Source organism: Rhinatrema bivittatum, chromosome 3 (assembly GCF_901001135.1).
Source record: "Rhinatrema bivittatum chromosome 3, aRhiBiv1.1, whole genome shotgun sequence".
Taxonomy (NCBI): domain Eukaryota; kingdom Metazoa; phylum Chordata; class Amphibia; order Gymnophiona; family Rhinatrematidae; genus Rhinatrema; species Rhinatrema bivittatum.
Window position 1 is genome coordinate 256,741,418 of NC_042617.1, and position 18,986 is coordinate 256,760,403.

At 44.9% G+C, this 18,986-nt stretch overlaps 1 protein-coding gene and 1 long non-coding RNA gene across 2 annotated transcripts in view; one reads left to right on the forward strand and one right to left on the reverse strand.

Annotated features, from left to right (window-relative positions):
* ACSS1 (acyl-CoA synthetase short chain family member 1) overlaps nucleotides 1-18,986 on the forward strand; it is a 279,756-nt gene that overhangs the window by 78,485 nt on the left and 182,285 nt on the right. The window contains exon 5 of the mRNA XM_029594504.1: nucleotides 11,565-11,717. Within this exon, the coding sequence (XP_029450364.1) occupies nucleotides 11,565-11,717 (153 nt within the window). The remainder of the gene's footprint in view (nucleotides 1-11,564; nucleotides 11,718-18,986) is intronic.
* Nucleotides 1-18,986, reverse strand: part of LOC115087382 — a 53,399-nt gene that overhangs the window by 30,752 nt on the left and 3,661 nt on the right. The gene's annotated exons all lie outside the window — the stretch shown is intronic.

Consider the following 18,986-nt stretch of genomic DNA (forward strand, 5'->3'; position numbering starts at 1 on the left):
TCATCCGGAAGGTCCCGAGCAGCGAGTTCATCCTGGAGCCGTGGGGAAAGACCCTCCAGGAATATCCCATGCAAGCTGTCCTCTCCCCAGGCCAATTCGGTGGCAAGGGTCTGGAACTCCATCGCATATTCCTCTAGGGGGCGATTACCTTGTCTCAGCTGGAGGAGTTCCGAGGCAGCAGTAGAGGCACGAGATGGTTCGTCGAAAATCCTCCGGAAGGCCTTGACGAATTGTACTAGGTTATTTAGTCGGGAGTCTTGGCGCTCCCAAAGGGAAGAAGCCCAAGCCAGGGGTCTCCCGTCCAGGAGAGAAATAATGTAGGTCGTCTTGACCCAGTCTGTAGAGAACTGCGCAGGCAGAAGGTCAAAGCGGATGTAGCATTGGTTGAGGAATCCCCGACACGCCTTCGGATCTCCAGAGTACCGTGGCGGGGATGGCATCTGTACCGGGACAGGGGAACCCACGTTGACCTGGGACGAGGATGCGGAGGGACGAGCAGCGAAGGCCCCTTCCACACGATCCGCTAGGCGTTGAACGGTCGACATCAAGGTATCAAGACAGGACTGTTGTTGTTGCAGCTTCTGGGCTATGCCTGGAATAGCCTTGAGGCCGGCAAGGTCCGCCGGGTCCATGGCCTTGCAATCTGTTGGATTCGTGGACCCTTGAGCCGATCGGAACCGAAAGGTGAACTGCTGCAAGGTAGCAGCAGAGGCCCCGACCGGGAGGCGGCAAGGACGGGGATGTGGCTGGACCGAAGAAGACCCTGGGACGCCCTTTGCGACCAAGGGCTAGGCAAGGAAGAAGGGAACGGATGGAGCTGACACAGTGGTGAGGAAGTCTTCGCCCTGGAAGCCGAACCTCCCCCGAGAGGAGCTCGTAGGAGTCCGGCCGCTGGGACTTAGGAGATTCACCCTGGAAGCCGGAGTCCCCCCAGGAGGAGCCCGTAGGGACCCGGCCGCTGGGACTTAGGAGCACCCGCGGGGGCGGAGTCAGACGGGATCCAAGGTCGAGTGCCAGAGGATCGTTGCTCACCATTCCGGAGTCAAGTGCCAGAGGGTCGCCGCTTGCCAGTCCAGAGTCGAGTGCCTGAGAGTCGTCGCTTGCCAGTCCAAAGTCAGAAGCCAGGGGATCGCCGTGAGCCAAACCGGGGTCAGAAGCCAGGGAATCGTTGTAAGCCAGTCCAGAGTCAAGAGCCAGGGAATACCGTCAGCCAATCCGGGATCAGGAATCAGGAAGACCAGGAGGACACAGGATACAGCAACTGGAGACAGGAAACCTGGGAACCTCGTTGCAAGGCAAAGTCCTAGTCAGACTGCAGGGTTTAAATTTATTTTATTTTATTTATTTGAGGTTCTTTATATACCGACATTCGTTTAGTAACATCATGTCGGTTCACATTTAACAAAACTTAGCAGCAGCGCTGGAAAAGATAGAAGATAGCGGCAGTGCTTTACAATTAATATTCAACTTAAGGACATTAGAAGCTTATAACAAGGAAAAATTGGAGCAGGGAATGCAAACAGGGAAGGGGAGGGAGAGGAAAAATGAGAGATGGAAATAAGAAGAATATATTAAAATTAATACATAGGATAAATACATTAAATACATTAGGTAAAATAGATTACTAGGCATCAACTTTATAACAATATTAGAGAGGGGTACTCTATGTAACTCGAGAGGAAAATGCATAATTACAAATTTACATAAGTTTGGTCTCAGGGAAAGACAAGGGGGGAGGAGCTGGAGGTGATGGTGGGTGCTTTATGTGAAGGCTTTTAAGAATAGCCATGTTTTAAGTTTCTGCTTGAATTTTTTCGGGCATAGTTCCTGACGAAGGTCAGGTGGCAAACTGTTCCAGCAGGAGGGGCCAGCTAAGGCAAAGGTACGTTTTCTGGTTGTGTCGAGTCTGGTAATTTTGTGAGGGGGTAATTGGAGTGTAGCTGCGTGTTGCGGTCTGGGGGTTCTGGAGTGTTTGCGGAACTGTAGACCCTGCAGCGTCTGACGTCATCAGAGGGCGTGCCCCATCTTCTCCCGCGCTGGCCCCTTTAAATCTGGGCCTGAGCCGCGCGCGCGTCTAGGGGGCGGGGCCTACCGCCGAGGAACGCCGGCTGCTCCGGCGCGGCGAGGAGGCAGAGGCAGAGGAAGTTGCAGGCCCGGGCGAGATGGGAGGACGCCGGGCCTGCGGCGGCAGAGGTCCCTGGAGGCCCGGGGAGCGCGGAACCCGGCCAGAACCCCGACGGGGTAGGTGGCGATTCCGGGGCCGACCCGGAATCGCAACAAGCACAACCCGACCATGGCTTAATACTCCCACAACACTCGATGGAGCTGATAATTGCTTTGTTTATTTTGTGTTTTATGCTTATGCCTTGTTGTAATCCGTCTAGCACAACTTCTGTTATAGACAGAATAGAAACACTTTCAAATAAATAAATAAATAAATAAATAAATAGTTTTATGTTTAGGTATGTAAGACACGTTTTGGTTTATCCATAGACAGGTCCGACCAGGGCTTAATTTGACAAAAAGGATGTGGAACTGTGGAGCGAGGAGGCGGGGCAAGAGCCAAGTGTGAACTCTCTCTCTCTCTCTTAAACACATACACACTTAACATATTTGCTCCTCATTGCAGAGATCTCCCATCTGTTCTTCACCTATCAGTGAGCCCCCCCTTCTCAGATGGTTACTAGTTCCCCATCCCTGGAAATTTACCCTCTCCAGCAATTCTCCTCCTTTCCCTCATTGGCTAGTAGGGCACAGGCCTGGCTCTCCTCTGCCTTGGGGAATGGAACACCCATAATTTAAACAGCAACGATCCGGCCTATGAAAAGTTGGCAATGCAAATATTGCAATGTGCCTTAGAACACCAATATACCACCTATCAGGATGTGGTTCTGATTGGAAAACAGAACAAGCAGGACTGCTACAGATCCATTCACAGAAACAAATGCTGGGAGAGAATGCCTCACATCAGTCTTACATGCAAAAGACAGACAGACCCTCACCAAATACAGAATACATGACTACAGACAAGAAATAGAAATAAGCAGACAAAAACTAAACTGGAATAATCCAGAAGCCAGAGTCTGTATGCAGTATAAAACTGGAGACAGAGAAACAGAAATGCACTTTCTACTGTACTGTGCAAAAAGCAAAGATATCAGAAATTTCATTTCATTTCATTTATTTAAAAATGTATAATCTGCAAATACTTGAGTGCTCATAGCAGATTACAAAGATACATTCATAATAAAATAACATTATGACAATAAAAATACAAAGACAAGTATCAAAAACACGTAAAAATGAAAATAAATTCAACTTTTGGCACCATCTTCAGATCTGAAAGTAGATATAAAGAGATAAGCTTTTAGATCTTTTTTGAAACATTTTAAGGTAGGGGCAATCTGCAAATGTGTGGGGATGCAATTCCATAGTCGGGGGCCAGTGACTGATATTTCCCTATTTCATGTGATGTCTAATCTTGCCAATTTTGGAATCGGGACTTCAAGAAGATTTTTGGTAGCCGATTGCAGTTGTCTGGATGAAGGGTAGATGTTAATTGGGCAGATGCATCATTGTGTATAAGGCTATATATAAGAGTCAAACTTTATTTTGAGAATAATTGGTAGGCAGTGAAGTGTTGATAGTACAGGGGAAATATGTTCTTTTAATTTTGTCCCTTAAGAATCCTTGCAGCTGAATTTTGATCAATTTGACGTGGGCGAATGGTATTTGCTAGAAGGCCTAAGTATAGGGAATTACAATAATCAAAAGAGTTTAATACATGGATTGCAGTATTGACAAGGTCATGTAGCTGTACATAAGAACATAAGATATAACATACTGGGTCAGACCAAAGATACATCAAGCCACAAGTTCCTGGCAAGTACCCAAATATTAAATAGATCTCAAGCTACTATTCCTCACTGATTAATAGCAGTTTATGGATTTTTCCTCTAGGAACTTTCCAAACCTTTTTTAAACCAGTTACACTAACTGCCATAACCATATCCTCTGGCAATGACTTCCAGAGTTTAACTACGTGCTGAGTGAAAAAGAATTTTCTTTGATTTGTTTTAAATGAGCTACTTGCTAACTTCATGGAGTCCCCCCTAGTCCTTTTATTATCTGAAAGAATAAATAACTGATTTACATTAACTTGTTCAAGTCCTTTCATGATTTTGTAGATTTCTATAATATTCCCCCTCAGTCTCTTCTCCAAACTGAATAGCCCTAACCTCTTTAACTGTTTCATGCCCCTTATCATTTTGTTCGCCCTTCTCTGGACTTTCTTTGCAACTATATCTTTTTTGAGATGTGGCAACCAGAATTGCACACAGTATTCAAGGTGCGATCTCACCATGGAGCGATACAGAGGCATTATTACATCCACTGTTTTAGTAAGAACATAAGAACATAAGAAATTGCCATGCTGGGTCAGACCAAGGGTCCATCAAGCTCAGTATCCTGTTTTGAACAGAGGCCAAGCCAGCCACAAGAACCTGGCAAGTACCCAAACATTAAGAAGATCCCATGCTACTGATGCCAGTGATAGCAGAGGCCATTCCCAAAGTGAACTTGATTAATAGCAGTTAATGGACTTTTCCAAGAACTTATCCAAACCTTTTTTAAACCCAGCTACACTGCGGGGTACATTTTAAAACATAGCACGCACGTGTACATTTGTGCACCTTGCGTACGCCGAGCCCTGCATGTGCTGCCCGTTCCCTCCGAGGCCGCTCCAAATCGGAGCGGCCTCGGAGGGAACTTTCCGTCTGCCTCCCCCCACCTTCCCCTCCCTTCCCCTACCTAACCCACCCCCCCCGGCCCTATCTAAACCCCCACCCCCATCTTTGTCACACAAGTTATGCCTGCTCGAAGCAGGCGTATCTTTGCGCGCGCTGGGCCGGCTGCCGAGCGCCATGTTCCAGTCCGGGGGCTGGTCCGGAGGCCACGGCCATGCCCCCGGAACGCCCCAGGCCGAAACCACGCCCGCGGCACCGTCCCCGGATGACGCGCCCACTGCGTCACGCCCCCGACATGCCCACCCCAAGAAAGCCCCGGGACTTACGCACGTCCTGGGGCTTTGCGCTCGCCGGAAGCCTATGCAATATAGGCTCAGCGCGCGCAGGGGCGTTTTAAAAGGGTTACGCGTGTACCTTATGCGCGCAACCCTTTTAAAATCCGGCCCTAATTGTATTAACCATATCCTCTGGCAACAAAATCTAGAGCTTAATTGTGCGTTGAGTGAAAAAGAATTTTCTCCCATTAGAATTTTTTACCATAATTACACGTAATTTTTAGGCAAAATACAAAGAGGTTTTGCAGTTTTAACATTTCAAATTGTATCTCAATAATAACACAAAAACGTATTAATCTATTACAAATTTAATTGCCATATCTTCCCTATGTAATATTAATGAAAAAAAAAGGCAATTCCAAACTTGAGCAAACTTTAAGAAACAAAAAATACTAAGCTAGAGGAACTCGTGTTACTTTATCTCTTACTCATACCGTAACCAAGATGTACCTTAACTTGGTTTCTCCAAGGTTCTTGAGTCTAAAAAAGTACGCAGTTGATTAGGTTCAAAGTATACGTTTTTTACGCCCTGCTGATTCACTACACATTGGCATGGGGACCTAAGACTGAACCTAGCTCCCATGCGCACTACTTCATCTCGCATAGAGAGAAACTTTTTCCTGTGTTCCTGAGTGGAACGTGTAATATCTGGGAATACCCATACCGACTGACCAAAAAAAAAATGTGATTTCCTATTTCGGAAAAAAGCTTTAAGTATCATCTCTCTATCTTGTGCAAATATTCAGTTTAGCTTGATGGACTCTCTGCCTGGATAACATCAAGCTAAGGTGGAGAGAACATTGCCCAAATCTCATCTTGGAGTGAGTTTCCTCACTCCGAAGGTCATCAAATCTTCACAAGAGACCACTGTTCTGTTCGTTCGTCTCACTTTGAATGTCAAAGTGGCCCCTGACCCCCTACACTAATACCTAAACCTCACCTTGAGTTACTAGGTGGGCCTCCCATAGGGATACAAATACCTATCTAGGGAGAGGACATTATGGCTAGTCTCTCTCTCTCCACCTGAAATAGGCCTTGCAGGAGACATCACAATGAAACCTTGCTGCCCAGTCACAGCAGCTATCGCACAGCTTAACAAATTGGCGTCACATCTGTGCGATAGCTCTTCACAGACAGGCTAACCCAGCCTGCCCCCAACTCCTCCAAATTTGCATCACACCATACAATATGGTGCTATCGCATGCAGTAAGCCCTTAACACATGTGAAAAAGCTTTAGTGCATTTTGATAAATGACCCCTTACTTATCTTTAATTCCATAGATGTTTCCAGAAATTGTGTTAAATCTAACTCTGGTTCAGGTACTTGTTCAGTAACTACTGTTGAAACTATCTTAGTCATATACACTTTAGCCAAAGTAGGTGTCAACTCTAGGAGTTTTTAAAACTTCCAATATATACTTTTTAAACATTTCTAAAGGAGGTACCATTTTTGATGAGGGAAAATTTAGTATATGGAGATTTTGATATCATACAGAATTTTCTATATTTTCCAATTTCCTCTGTTGCATCATATCTGACTTAATCAGTTGTTCTTGATTTTTTTGCAAGGTGGTAACCTTTAGATCTAAAGCAGCTATATTCTGAGCATTCAAAAATATATTTGATTCCATAGGCTGAATTTTCCCCGCTAACCTAAAGGTAACATCTACTAGAGAGGAAACTGATTTTTCCAATATCATTATTGCAGTCTATAAGGAGTCCATAGTGACTTCAGTGGGTTTGGGAATAGCAGGGCGCAATAATTTAGACTCAGTTCCTTTGTTTTCCTGATGTACTCTTGATTCCCCCGATATTTCTTTGTTCCCTCTAGGAGTAGAGGCTCTTACCGCAGAGGGAGTTAGTACTTCCACTCCCTGAGCTGAGCCCTCCGGGAACCCCCTACTCTGGGTTCCAGGGCAGACCCATCCGTGACAAGAGAAATCACTCTGTCACCTGCTAGTCCCTTTGTTGATAAAAAAAACTTCTGAGGGAAATAGGGGGGTAGACGGAGCTCCGGGACTTAAGCTGACTTGTATGTCTGGCGATCGATCCACCCGCTCATCTGGATACGATGCCAAGGACTGCCGCGGAGTCATAATATCCACTACCGAAAGCATGAACCCCTCTATAGTAGGTTGAAGGACATCTGATGCCGGGGTTCCAGCCCCTAGCTCTCTGATCCTTGCTTTCCTTTTGGAATGTGGCATAGGTGCAATAAGGATTTTATAAGTAATCACAGGGCTCTGCTTCCTATACCTCTAGGTCTAAAAGACTAATTACCTAATGGGGGTATTTGGAGAGAGGGAGATCAACAAGAAAATTTTGTACTTACAAAAGTCCAAGATATTTGCTGCAAATTCCCTGGGCTCCTGATGTTAAAAAAAACAAAGCCGCGCCCCCCTTTGGCAGCGTGCTGGCGGCAGCTGCGCGCTACAGGGAGGGGCAGTTTTAAGACCTGCCGTCCTTTCCTGATGACGTCAGCGGTTGTTGGTCTTTCTGTGGGGCCAGGATAGCATCCACCCTCCGTCGAGAAATTGAAGAAACACGGTATATGGAAACTTGCGCTCCTCTCCGGGTTCTCTCTCCTCTCTCCTTTCCCCTGAAGGAAGTCGCAGGGAGGGCGGTTTTAAGACCTGCCGTCCTTTCCTGATGACGTCAGTGGTAGTTTGTCGACCAATGGCACCGGTAGCCCCTGTGAAATAGTAAGGGCAAAAGCTATCGCGCCATTTTGAATACTGGCAGCCGACAGCCTGAGTGCAGGAGATGGCTCCTGGACCCCCCGCTGAACCACCAGGGAGTTTTGGCAAGTCTTGGGGGGGGGGGGGGGTGTCAGGAGTGTGGGGGTTGTAGTTAATTCAATTTTAGCCGGGAAATGAATAAGAATGAACACATGAACGTATCGGGGGCCCCCCTTGCCGAATGCAACGTATCTGCCCCCCGACAAATATGAATACCAAATGCAAAGTATGCCGTCCCTCTGCACATCCCTAGTGCCTTATCTGATGACCATAACAGGTCCAGCTCATAGTTCAAGACTGTACCCAACAGAAACAAATTCTCTTGTGGAAAGTCTGTGGACAAAACATTTGGTTTGTTTTTGCACTTAATGGTGGAGGGGCTCATTGATTGTTGAAAAAATGGAGACTGTCATTAACATCCACTTTAACTTTCAGTTCCTGAATTTGTATTCTTTTATGGATTAAATAGATGACCCCCCTCTGAAGCTATTACTAAAGGTAATTAGCAGAAATTGTTCCAGTCAGCCGCTTTTTAATAAGTTAACTCCGTCTTTAGAAAGGTTGATTTCTTGACAAAGCATATTATCAGCATTTTGCTTTTTTAAGTGCTGAAAGACCATAACCCTTTTAATTTGATCATTCAGTCCTTTGATAGTCCAAGAGAGTGCTTATAGTTTATTCATTGCATGTTGGCATTTCCGTGTACTGCACAACATGACTCATTTAAGAGTAGAGATGAACAGGTCAGCACTATCCTGTACCAAGCTTCTGCAAAAACAACCCCTGAGGCTCTGCACCTTCCTGCTTCCACCTCTCAAATGAGAAGACCCCCCTCCCCATTTACAAATAAGTACAGAATATACGATTGGCATTTAAACCATATTTAGCACTCTAGAAGCTGGCTGTGCAGACAGACTATAATAAACTGTAAACCGATCCGATCCGATATGGTAATCTACTATGAAGGTCGGTATATAAAATTGTTAAATAAAATAAATAAATAAACTGTAGAGCATGGCAACTTCCCTTCATTGCATGGGGTAAGTTTTTGATAGGGCACTTTCATTGCAAAAGTACATGTATGCTTTTGAGCCCATATGAAACAAGCCCATTTTCAAACACAAGGGACCTGCGTTCCCTGAATCTGAATGAGTGTCTGGGAGGGTGTTCTGATTATTATATGTTGTTTTATTTATTTATTTATTTATTTATTTATTGGCTTTTCTTTGCCGACATTCGTAAGGCACATCATACCGGCTTACACTGAACTGAAAGGAAGAAAGTACAATAAACAAAATCAAATCAAACAATAAACAAAATCAAATCAATATAAATAAAATAAAATAAATCAAAATCATACCGTTTCTTTTAATGATAAGTAATGATATGTATAGATTGGATTACTACTATGTTACCATTAGAGATGTGCGGCGATACTACACTTTGGTTCGGACTTCGTTTTCGGCCCGCTGTGGGAAATTTCATTTTTCCCGCGGTTCGGGCTTTTTTTTTTGGGGGGGGTGGGGAACGCTAATTCCCGTTAGCGCGCACTAACCCGAAAAACGAATTTTTCTGAAATTTTGAAAAAATTGCATTTGTTGTTCGCTTCTCCCAAACCAGGACGAATTAGACAATTTCGCTGAAATTGTCTAATTCGTGAAAAACGAATGCACATCCCTATTTACCATATTCAAGTTAAAATGAACAGCGAGTCCATGCTGTTGGTTAAGCTTAAAGGTGGATCTTGAGTTTGGATAAGTTGAAGACCTAGCTCATTCTAGGGGCAAGGGCAGGCAACTCCAGCCCTTGATTGCTGCATGCTGGTCAGGCTTTCAGGATATCCACAGTGAATACACATGAAATGCATTGCATGCAATGGAGGTGGTGCATGCACATGCATCTCGTGAATATTCAGTGAGGATATCTTGAAAACCCGACTGGCTTGCGGCCCTTGAGGAACTGCGCTGCCTACCTTTACGCCCTAGGCTGTGTAGCAACACAGGTTTTATCATATTCCCTGAGTGGGTGTGAAACGTAAAGCAAAACCTGTATGCCTTATATACACCTGGGTATATAACTATACAGTCACTTGTGTTTTATGGTATATGCATTTGTTATTAAGGTACACAAAAACTGCCACAAGGAAAACTCAAAACAGAATAAAAAACAAATGTAGTTTGGTTTACTTCACACATGGTGTCTGGTAAACCATGAGACAGTAACCATGCAGCATTTGAATAATAATATCTGAAACCTATTGTATTTAATCATTTGTGGGGGGGGGGGTTTGGGTGTGCTTTTTTTTTCTTTGTTGAAACACAAACAAAATGCGGTGAATTTTCAAAGGGTTACACACTTAAAATTAGCAGATAAATGCGCAAATAGGGGTAGATTTAAAACCTAACCCTGCATACGCCGAGCCTATTTTGCATAGGCTCGGCGGCATGCGCAAGCCCCAGGACGCACGTATGTCCCGGGGCTTTGAGAAAGGGGCGGTCCGGGGGAAGGGTGGCGGTCCGGGGGCCATCCCGAGTCCTCCGGCACAGCGGCTGTGCCAGGGGTTGGTGCACCGGCAGGCGTAACTCCTGAAATAAAGGTAGGGGGGGATTTATATAAGGCAGGGGGGTGGGTTAGATAGGGGAAGGGAGGGGAAAGTGGGGGGAGCGAAAGGAAAGTTCCCTCCGAGGCCGCTCCGATTTTGGAGCGGCCTCGGAGGGAACGGGGAAGGCCATCGGGCCTCCCCTAGGGCTCGGCGCACGCAAGGTGCACAAGTGTGCATCCCCTTGTGCGCGCCGACCCCGGATTTCATAACATGTGCGCAGCAGCGCGTGCCTGTTATAAAATTGGGTGTACATTTTTGCGCACCAGGTAGCACGCACAAATGTACCCCGTGCATGTAAGATTAAAAATCTGCCCCATAGCTTTTACTTGTGTATATGCTATTTTATAAATGTAAAAAAAATACATATTTTTGCTTTCATGCGCACATTCAGATGCACAAAAATGGGGTAGGTAAGGAGCGTTCTGGAACAGGGCTAAGAGCTGCATATGTAAGTTGCAATTCTACATCTGCTAATTATCTCGTGCAATTGATATCAGACTCATCTGTTGTCTGTTATTGGTTGGATGGGAGATCTGGGTGAACTGGAGGGAGTTCAGGGTGAAGAACTAGGAGGGTCTGAGTAACCTGGAGAAGGACTGGGTGAACTGGTGTCACTGGCCAGCAAAATGGTGATTTCAATTGTGTGCAAGTTTTAAAATGTACAGATTTCTGCACGTAAATCAGGGTTTGACGCGAGAAAGTTGGTTTTTTTTGCACATAAAATATGTGCCCGTATGTTTATAAAATAGGTAGGAAAAGTACATGCTTTCTATGCATTGTAATTATTTACACGTAAGCAAACGTATGCGCATATGTTGGGGAGGCTGGCCATACATTATTTTATAGTCTGCATGTACCTGATAAGTGCAGGATATAAAATAGTGTAGTAGATCTCTGCGTGGCCATATACATGGGTATCTGGGGCTGTGTGGAGTTGTTTGAACGTTATTCTCAATAGTCCCTCTTTTGAATGCAAACCTTTTTTTTCCCTTAAGGTATATGTGGAAATGAGATCTTTTTTCCCCCTGTTTTATATTTGACGTCACAGGAAAATGCATTGTAATTAAAGCTTCCTAAAGAGCATTCTGTTTCTTCTTCTTCCCCCTTTTCCTTCTCTGTCCTTCCCCTGCACCCCTCGCTGTAGGAGATGGACAAAGCAGATCCTGCCTGTGACCCTGAAATTATGAATAGTGAGGACATGCTTTTCATGCTGTACACATCAGGCAGCACAGGACAACCAAAGGGGATTGTGCACACCCAGGCAGGATATCTACTGTATGCCTCTCTGACCCACAAGGTATCTAATAAACTTATCAGGGGAGAAGTAAAATGTGGGTTTTTTTGCATATTAAGGTTAACGTGGAAACAGCTGTTGTATTTATTGGGAAAATGATCTGCTGTTGGTTTATGTGAAAAAGAAAACTTTTATTAGTCACAAGTAAGTGAAACAGGAGCAATTATTAATCAGTTTGCCTGACCTTTTTTGAGAGAGAGAGAGAGAGAGAGCGATATGGATGAAGATCTTTCATGTAGGCCTCTTTCACTAAGTTCTTTTTTTTTCATAGACATGGAATGGGGGAAAAAATGCCTTAAGTGAATGAGGGCCTTAGTTTGAATGGACGTTGCCCCCTCCCCCAACCCCCTGCAGTAGTGAGGAGCAGTGACAGAGCTCAGGTTCAACAGCTAAAACTGACGGTGTGGTGGCCCACGGGTTCTCAGGGAAACAGATTTACCTTCAGCCGGTCACTGCTTCGATGTAATCTTCAGCCCTCGTGGAAATGTGTTCCACACTTGGTTGAGTTTATTTAGTGGTGAAGGGAAGGAGATGCAGGGATTAGGGATTTGGCACCACAAGCAGAGTATCACATGCAGAACTGAGGGGGGAGCGACGCTTTAATAGAGGGCGGCAGATATCGACCAGCCAAGATGGCAGTTCTGTGAAGACGTGCGCACTCCGACATTACCTTTGTTCACTGAGCTGCCACCCTGGTAGGTTGAAATCTGCCGCCCCCGATTGGGGCACTGCTCCCTCCATTCTGCACCTGAGTTCATTTGGCAGCAGGGAAGATAATCTCAAAATAGCTCTTCTTACAGCTTCCATTTTCAGGACATCACGCTGCACATCTTCCTGAAGTTTGCGTTACTTTTCTGAAGGTCTACTCAAATTGGTTGACTCTTTTTCAAGCAATTTCCTTCATGGTATCACAAACTCTTCCTGTCTGTTCAGCAGTGACATTCCTGCTTAAGCCATTCTAGAACAGTCTTGGAGACATCACTCTCAGATTTTGCTTCCCAAGGCATTAGGCAAAGTATTTCATTTTGCAGGTTACTGTGAAACAGCCAGAAAATACATTCTCAGACTCCATAGGCTTTCCTCCTCTTTAGAACAGACATGCTGCTCTGCAGTTGTCTCGTCCCCTTGTGCTTGTTTTTCAGTCTGCTCCCGTTTTCTCGATTTTGGGGTGCAGTTACTGATCTCCCAGGGGTTACTGCATTCATGGTCGGTGCCACAGGGGGAGTAGACTTGCTGCTTTGCCACTTCATGGAACTCTTTTAACCAAAGCACAGAGGGGGCTGATGGAATAAAGCGTGTGTGAAAACTGCACTGAGATTCAGTGGAGAGTTTCTTAGCACACATGCTGAAAAAATAAACTCTTGATGCAATAAGCTAATGGCATGCAAATACATCTGGAGTTAAAAGAAAAAAAAAAAAGGACACTAACCTGAAAATGTGCACAGAAGACCTGCTTAGCATGCATAAAATACAATTTCTGCACATAAAATATGTTTTGTTCAGAAAACATATTTTGTGTGCCTAAATAGTGTCTTCTTTGCATAAAGTATGATTTATGTGCATAAAATATAGTTTATGTATGCTCAACAATGTTTTCCACAAATAAATCATGATTAATATGTACAAAACATGATTTAGGAGCATAAACTATGATTTATGTACATAGGTTGTGCTGCTCAAAGAGTTGTGCATACACATCATGCATTAGGAACATAAGTAGGCTCATAAAAGTTTTGGGATCGATTTTAAAAACAGCGTGCGCGGTTCCCGGTGCGCACTCATGCACGTGCCGATTTTATAATGTGCGAGCAGCAACTCGTGCATGTTATAAAATGCGATATCCGGGCGCGCGTGTGCGGGCGGCCCACGACTTGGCAGATGCATGGAGGAGACGCACATTTTTACTCCATGTCATGCACGCATATCTGGTGCATAAAACTCCTTCATCAGAAGTACAATTCTGCACACCAAAATGTGCATAGACCCACACACTGATTAATGTGTCCACAGCCTAGTGCAGTGTAATACAGCGGGACCACAGTTCCGGAAAAGATCTTCAGGAGCTGCTTCTTCCTCTCATATGAATTTCTATCCTTCTTCCTGCCCCCTTCCCTGGAGATCATTCTCCAGGCTGAACAGTCACAGCCTAGACCAGGCCACACAGAATTCTCACAAGTGTTTCTGAGGCATATGATTTAAAAAGCTACAAAACAGAAACGATTTTGCTTTTTCATTCTTACATAAGAACATAAGGGTCCATCAAGCCCAGCATCCTGTTTCCAACAGTGGCCAATCCAGGCCATAAGAACCTGGCAAGTACCCAAAAACTAAGTCTATTTCATGTTACCGTTGCTAGTAATAGCAGTGGCTATTTTCTAAGTCAACTTAATTAATAGCAGGTAATGGACTTCTCCAAGAACTTATCCAATCCTTTTTTAAACACAGCTACACTAACTGCACTAACCATATCCTCTGGCAACAAATTCCAGAGTTTAATTGTGCGTTGAGTGAAGAAGAACTTTCTCCGATTAGTTTTAAATGTGCCTCATGCTAACTTCATGGAGTGCCCCCGAGTCTTTCTATTATTTGAAAGACTAAATAACTGATTCTCATCTACCCGTTCTAGACCTCTCATGATTTTAAGCACCTCTATCATACCCCCCCTCAGCCGTCTCTTCTCCAAGCTGAAAAGTCCTAACCTCTTTAGTCTTTCCTCATACGGGAGCAGTTCCATTCCTCTTATCATTTTGGTCACCCTTCTCTGTACCTTCTCCATCGCAATTATATCTTTTTTGAGATGCGGCCACCAGAATTGTACACAGTATTCAAAGTGCGGTCTCACCATGGAGCGATACAGAGGCATTATGACATTTTCCGTTTTATTCACCATTCCCTTTCTAATAATTCCCAACATTCTGTTTGTTTTTCTGACTGCTGCAGCACACTGAACCGACGATTTCAATGTGTTATCCACTATGACACCTAGATCTCTTTCCTGGTTGGTAGCTCCTAATATGGAACCTAACATTGTGTAACTATAGCATGGGTTATTTTTCCCTATATACATCACCTTGCACCTATCCACATGAAATTTCATCTACATTTCGATGCCTAATTTTCCAGTCTCACAAAGTCTTCCTGCAATTTATCACAATCTGCTTGTGATTTAACTACTCTGAACAATTTTGTATCATCTGCAAATTTGATTACCTCACTTCTGTTTCACTCTGGATTTATTATTCTGATTAAGTGATTTGTTAAGGATTCATTTATTGATATAATTAATCTAGTTACGTAATCCCTGTGGTTGCTTTGTGTGAGAGAATAGATGCAAATCTGCTCTAATAAACACCAGCTGAAAACTGAGATGTTTATTCCCGTGTTCTGCTGTCATTATAAGGAAATTGTACAGATGACTACTGTAAAAGAAACTGAACATATAGGAGGTAATTTTCAAACAGCCTAGATAGCAGTAAAGTTGTGTCTGTGTGCTGTACACCCATGCGTACAAGTTCGCTTTCAAAATGCTTGAATAATTGGCCGAGTACGCACACATTCACTCGTGTAAAATCACATCTCCTCTTCCAAGGGCATAACTTATGCGTGTACACTTAGGGGTGAATTTTAGAGTTGCTCGTGTTAAAAAGCCCATGTATGCGAATATCTGGGCTGCATGCAAGCAACGCATATTTTAAAAGCCACAAATTACGGGGTAGATTTTCAAAGGGTTGCGCGCGTAAGATATGCGCACAACCCCCGAAAACCTACCCCTGCCTCCCCCTGCGCGCGACGAGCCTATCTTGCATAGGCTCGGTGGCGCATGCAAGGCCCAGGACAGGCTTCGAAAAATGGGCGGTCCAGGGTGGGGCCGTGGGCGGGGGCCACATTCCGGGGGCGTGTCCGGGGCGTAACTGTGGTCTGGGGCGGTCCGGGGGCGTGGCCGAGTGCCCCGACACAGCGGCCTGGCCAGCCAGCACGCGCAAATTACGCCTGCCTCGGGCAGGCGTAACTTTCTCAACAAAGGTAGGGGGGATTTAGTTAGGGCTGGGGGAAGGGAGGGGAAGGTGGGGGTGGGGCTGGAAAAACGTTCCCTCCGAGGCCACTCCGATTTCAGAGCGGCCTCGGAGGGAACGGAGGCAGGCTGCTCGGCTTGGCGTGCGCAGGTTGCACAATTGTGCACCCCCCTGTGCGCGCCGACCCTGGACTTTATAAAATGCGTGCGGCAGCGCGCGCATGTTAAAAAATCGGGCGTAGATTTGTTCGCGCCGGGTTGCGCGAACAAATCTACGCCCACGCATATGTTTTAAAATCTGCCCCTACATGTGTATGTGCTCAAGTAAAAAAAAAAAAAGAGTGGCTTTGAGGTATGTTAGGGGTGTTCCGGAGCGGGACAAAAATGTACTCGCGTAAATCTGAATTTTAAATCCTGCGGCTGCAGCGCACAGGAGCTGTTAGCCGTGCATGTTTACTTCTGCTCTTGATGAGGTGTAAGTCTGCATAAATCTCTGTTTAGGCCTAAAATGACTGGGTGAGGGGGTCTGGTTCAACTGGGGAGAAATCAGGCTGAAGAACCAGAGGGATCTGGATAACCTCGAGACGGACTGGGCAAACTGGTGGACTAACTGGTAAAATTGGTAATGTCCTTCACACAAGCATGGTTTAAAATCCACCAACCTGCGCACGTTAAAGCTGATGAAGTCTTAAGGAAGATACGCAAGTTACGTTTGCTCGAGAAACCGCTTAAAATTAGGGGCACGCATACGCGCGGCAGGAGTATTTTAAATCATACGTGCACAGCTGCGCACACGATGTAAATTTCCCACGCATGTGCACTCGCATGCTCATTTTAACGTTCCTATCTTAGCGCGCCCTGCCCTCCACCTAGAATGCCTCACCTCAGTGTGCGGAAAAGTGCTTGTGAAACTGGGTTATGTCAGCACTTTTATACAAACTGAGCCTGGCTCTAGGCTAGAAGGGACATTTACGCACTTAAAAATCCTGTTTTATGCAGGTAAATAACTTTGAAAATTTTGCTTTAACGGGGTAATTTTCAAAGGCATGTCCACAGGTAAAACAGTGCTTCACCCATGAAAATGGCTTTTTACGAAATTGTTCACCCGATATGTGGGTAAACTGATGTGCATTGGTCATATGTGTGTGCAAATGTACCTGGCGTGAGCAGAGGTGTACCCGGCAGGGCGGGATTAAGGCCAACTGATGCCCTAAGCCCAGCCCAACAATGGTGCTCCCTCGGCCCTTCCATTGCTTAACTGACAAGACATCAATAGGTGGTGCAGTAAAATAAGAGATTAAAAATTCAATTTCCAGGCAGACCCCACAACTATATTAAATCTAAAGTTTTGGGTTTTTTTTTAATTTTTATGTAATTAACACTAACTTGAAGTAAACAATATAAGCAAATTATTTACCTATAACTAGGGGGCAACAGAAAAAATGCAAATTTTCACCACTTTCTGGTGCCCCTTTCCCCTTGGTGCCCTAAACGTGCTTATTTTGCTTAATGGTTAATCCAGGGCTGGTTCCTGGGGTGGGGTCGGGGAGGGAGTTTGCAGTTACGCATTTGCTTTTCCATTTTCAAAAAATTGCTGCACACGAATTAGCAGGTGTAATTGTATGTCGGTAGTTTTGGTGGCCTAATCTTCATCCGTTCGCTTTGAAAATTGGAGTAACTTGTGCACATATTTGCTGACATATTTATGTTTGCTCTTGCTGAATTAGAACCTATGGGCCGGATTTTAAAAAGGCCCAGCGATGCAAGTAAAGCCCCGGGATGCGTGTAAGTCCCGGGGCTTGCAAAAAAGGGCGGGGGGTGGGCGGTCCGGGGTGGTCAGGGGGCGGGGTCAGCGGCTCCTGGCACAGTAGCCATTTGCCGCTGTGCCGAGGATCGCGCACTGGCAGTTGGCCGGCAGGCGCAAAAGGTAAAATAAAGGTCGGGGGGGATTAGAGTAGGGCTAGCGGGAGGAAAGGTTAGGGGAAGGGTGGGAAGGTCAGGCTAGGGGGAATGGAAAGGGGGAAGGCAGTGCGACGCGCACAAGGTACACAATTGTGCACCCCCTTGCGCGCGCCGACCCCTGATTTTATAACTTGCGCGTGCCTGCGCGCGCAAGTTATAAAATCGGGTGTACATGTGCGCGCACCGGATAGCGCACGCTCCTTTTTAAAATCTACCCCAAGGGAACAATTTCTAAATTGTCCTTATTGGGACAAAGTCTGTGGATACCTTTCACCTCAAGGCTTTTCATCAGTTTTCAAAGGGAGAGCATCCCTGTCCTTTTGCCTTGAAACTTGCTTTGGACACAGAGTACCTGAGGATGCAGGTCCCTGTTTTTTGTGCAAGTACATTTTACATGTATAGATTTCAAAATGCAATCCCTGCGTTTTATTTTCCTCTCCACAGACTCTAAGTGTGCCACTGTGAACTCCTCCCTTGAAATGCGGCTAAAAGAACATGCACTCCACATTGAAGGAGAGCAATTTTCAGATAGGTAATTTATTAGCAAAAATTGGGCTGTTTACCTCTGGTAAATGGCTTTAAAAATTTCTTTCCCCAGTAAATATCTAAAAACCAGTTTTCATCCATAGGGAAATCCTGCTGAGAAAGCGTGGGAGCTATGGAGGAGATTTATCTATAACAAGCAACAACTGATCAGTGAGGGACCATCAGTCAGAAGCCAGGGATTAGCACATTGGAAGTAATTTGAAAAGGAGTTTCACGTGTAAATGTAACATACTATCATAGCAATTTTCAAAAGCTATTTACATGTGTAAAGTGCACTTACACATGGATATCCTATGGACAATTCAATGGCGTATATTGTAGCAGTTTTCAAAACCACACTTACACAGGTAAAGTGCGTTTACACATGTAAACCCCAGTTTTAAGTGTGTAAATGCCTTTTATGATCAGGTGCCTCATGTTTAGAGCCCAATATTTGAAAGAGGATTCACTGCCTCAGCAGAGGTACCTAAGTTAGGCACTATAGATAGTCACCTGTTCTCAGTAAATATAGGCATCTAAAATATTTTCTTAATATAGGCATCTAACTTTAGCTGCCTTAAACTGAGATTCTTAAAGTTAAGCCAAATATAGGTTAATTTCAGGAAGAAAGTTCCAGAATCTTTGTGGCCCATGTGTTTAAATATGGTGGTCAACCGGGAGCTGTTCTTTTTCTGGACCAGTGAAAATTTCCCTGGGGGATTCTGGCCTTTGGACATTGGATGATAAGTTATTAACAAACTCCCTTGGTCTCC